The sequence below is a fragment of the Parasteatoda tepidariorum genome, chromosome 5, assembly GCF_982258835.1.
Source record: "Parasteatoda tepidariorum strain Cologne lab strain chromosome 5, Ptep-v5.0, whole genome shotgun sequence".
NCBI classification, from domain to species: domain Eukaryota; kingdom Metazoa; phylum Arthropoda; class Arachnida; order Araneae; family Theridiidae; genus Parasteatoda; species Parasteatoda tepidariorum.
The window spans coordinates 18,388,333-18,391,762 of record NC_141759.1 but is presented as its reverse complement, the minus strand read 5'-3'; the positions used below and the strand labels follow the sequence as shown (position 1 = coordinate 18,391,762).

Below are 3,430 nucleotides of genomic sequence, written 5' to 3'. Positions count from 1 at the left end.
TGAAGCATTTTAGCAATCGTGATTTAGCTATTGTGGCTATTTGTTTGGACGAAGAAGATCGAAATAATGAAAAGAGTAGTGGGAAACGTGAATATTGGGTACATGATGCATGGAAAAGAAGACACGAAGAAGGGGAGTTTACCACACTTTTACCTCATCTGTTGGACGACGAGACGAAATTTTTTCATTACTTCAGATTGCCTATGCACACCTTCAATCAATTGGAACTTAAACTCAAAGAACATTTAACCAAGCAAAACACGTATTTTAGAAAAGCGATTACTCCTAGACACCGCTTGGCAGTATTTGTAAGGTAAGATACCATTTCATTTACACTGTGGTCTCTTGTCAAAAAACATCAGACATAATTTATTAGATAATGCATTGTAGTTGTGAAACAAGACTTTGTTCATAAGTCTTCATTAAGCATTTTAACTACCTACATATATATTGTGAAACAAATAAAAAAAGACAATAAATAACTATTATAAATGTAGGCCTATATACATATATAATATGTATGATTATAAAACATAATTTTCCTAACCATGATGCAAATTGCTACGTCAAATAAATTGTCAAAATTATTTTTTTCAAATAGTTTAAGAAAAGTTCAGAATATATTAGTTAAACCTTGTTTTATGACAATTATATTTCCAGATAAATTTGAAATCTTTAGTTCGATTTTAAAAAGGCATAACATGTACAAGAAAATTACCAAAAGAAATGTATTATCATTTAATTACAATTTCACAGTCCAAATATGAAATATGTTGTTAAAGCTGTAAAAAATCTACGTTAGTGCAGTAAGTTTCTTCAGTGTCAGCGGGATGTGTTGGTGTATGTTGAATACTTCTGGAGAAATGTGCGGGTCTATTTGAATGTGCATACAATCCCTCTTCTTCCGACATTGTAATAGACGTTTCAGAGGAAACATTGTTTGTATGAATCATTTCAGTTTGTTGGTTTTCAAGAAGCTGCTGTAATTCGTACTCTTGGACAATATTGAAGATCTTCCCTTTAGCTGAATGAAAACGAACTGGATGCAGTGATTTCAGACTTGTAGCGATTCCAGCCAAAAAAGCATCAACAGGGTGCTGTCCATCATTTTTACGTGACTCTTTTTTCTTCTCAGCCAATAAGTATGCCATTAGCTGAGATGATGGAGACTCTTGAGGTTTCACTTCAAGCTTCCTTTTGCGTTTTACAGATAGAGGTCTATGGTCGATGGAAACTCGACTGGCTGGAGTTGTAGGTGTTAGCAACGACACGGATTCTGCAGTCTCTTGAGATTCATTCTCATTTATAATATTTAGTGTCTCCTTGGTGGAGTTCTGCTGATGAGAATCATTGAGTTGAGTTTCATCAGTATCGTCCTCTTCATCAGGAACATTACTTAGACCTTTACGTTCGGCGAGATGAGGAATCAAAAATTCAAGGATAGACTCAAATTTGTATCTATTGATTGATGTTGCCGACTGTCCAGATTTGGTTTTTCTTTTCTGTCTAGCTCTTCGCAGACTGTCTCGTATTCCGTTCCACTTCTTTTTACATTCCTCTTCTTGCCCTAAAAATGATAGAAAGTTATTAATATAAGTTGTTTGTTACAGGTTTCTTGCTACAGGAGATTCTTTCAAAACCATATCATTCAGTTACAGAATGGGAAGAAGTACAGTTGGTTCCATTATTCATCACACAAGCAGAGTGGTAATTCAAGTACTTATGAACGAAGTAATGCCAGCTCCGAATGAGGACAGGTGGAATGAAATAGCGATAGAATTTTGGAAAAAGTGGCAGTTTCCCAATTGTATTGGTGCAATGGATGGGAAACATGTGACAATACAAGCTCCAAAATCGTCAGGAAGTCTCTATTGGAACTACAAGAAAACATACTCCATTGTTCTTTTAGCTCTAGTTGATGCTCGTTACAATTTCATATTTCTAGACGTGGGAAGCTACGGAAGAAACTCTGATGGTGGTGTTTTGTCTAATTCTAATTTTGGTAAAAAGCTATCTCGAAACCAACTTAACATCCCTGACAAAAAGTGTCTCCCAGGAACAGACACTAAACTTCCTATGGTTATAGTTGCAGATGAAGCTTTTCCCCTTACTGAAAACATTATGAGACCATTTCCTGGAAAGAACTTGTCTAACGAGCAGAGAATTTTCAACTACAGATTGAGTAGAGCAAGAAGAATATCGGAAAACGTTTTTGGCATTTTGGTGCAAAAATTTTGAATGTTCATGAGACCTCTCCAGGGAAGTCCTGACAACATAACGAGTCTTGTACTCGCAGCATGCATCTTGCACAACTTCATTCGAAATGACGAAAACTACCAAGTGCCTGAACTAACTCATGGTGCTGACATAACTCCAGTGGAGAAATCTCGCCTCCAGCACTTTCCACGTCGCAGAGGAGGGGAAAATCGTGAAGCATTTAATGTAAGAGAGCAGTTTAAACAATTCTTCAACTCTGAAGAGGGTAGTGTGGAGTGGCAAGAACGTCGGGCCCTCATAAGTTTATAAGTTTATTGTTTTCCAAGCTATGCATTTTTTCAAATTTGTATAATCTAGTATAATTATTAATAATATAATAATAATAAATGATATAATAAATAATAATATAATAATAATAATGATAATAAATAATAATATAATAATAATAAATAATAATATAATAATAATAATAATAAATGTTCGTACCTTCTACATTCAATTCCTTCGCAACTTTTTTCCAGATAATGTCCTTGTAGTCAGAGTTTCTATACTGTTCTTGAGTTTGATCATACAAAACTGGAAAATTTCTTACACTTTCGATCAGTTCCTCCGGTTTTATAGCCGCCATTTTTCGCCAAGCGATGTCAGAAAACCATAGAACACAGAAAACTATACAAAAACAGCTAACGACAAGCGTCCCGCATCAAGTAAACGAATGGTCTGCACTGTCTGAGCGTGATCGGACAACGAATCGGAGACGGGTGGGAGTAGAACAGGTCACGTGACGGACAGGTGTGGCTTGCTGCATTCAAGGCCGTTGACTATTCTCCTCTCATACAGTCGTCCGGCCGTATGACCGTAGTCGGATCGGAACGCTGCATGACAGGTGTGTCCCAGCCTTTATGAGGTATGTGTGACTGTTCTTGGCCATAGTTAGCGCCACGGAAAAACAAGAAACGCACCCTCTGTTGTAAAATTGTTAGGTTTTACCAAGCAGACTTGCTGGTATCGGCAAATAGCATTCGAATCAACAACAGATAAATAAAATGATAAAAATATGGTTCGTTGAAAATGAAATGTTGAATTTTTTTTTTTTTTTTTTTTTGAGATATCACTTTTGTTTCCCTAGCTTTGATTGTTATTCTTGTAGCGAAAATGCATTAAAACAAAGTAAAACTTGATATTTATTAAAATTTAGCTTACAATTTTCAAA

General features: G+C 35.7%; 1 protein-coding gene across 1 annotated transcript; it reads right to left on the bottom strand.

Moving 5' to 3' along the window:
• Positions 1 to 716: 716 nt before the first annotated feature.
• LOC147808629 (uncharacterized) lies at positions 717 to 3,116 on the bottom strand. Its single transcript, XM_087163478.1, has 2 exons — positions 2,704 to 3,116; positions 717 to 1,567 (listed from the first exon to the last, which is right to left on the bottom strand). Exons 1-2 carry the CDS (start codon positions 2,843 to 2,845, stop codon positions 777 to 779), a joined length of 933 nt encoding a protein of 310 aa, XP_087019604.1. The 5' UTR covers positions 2,846 to 3,116; the 3' UTR covers positions 717 to 776.
• Positions 3,117 to 3,430: the final 314 nt, after the last annotated feature.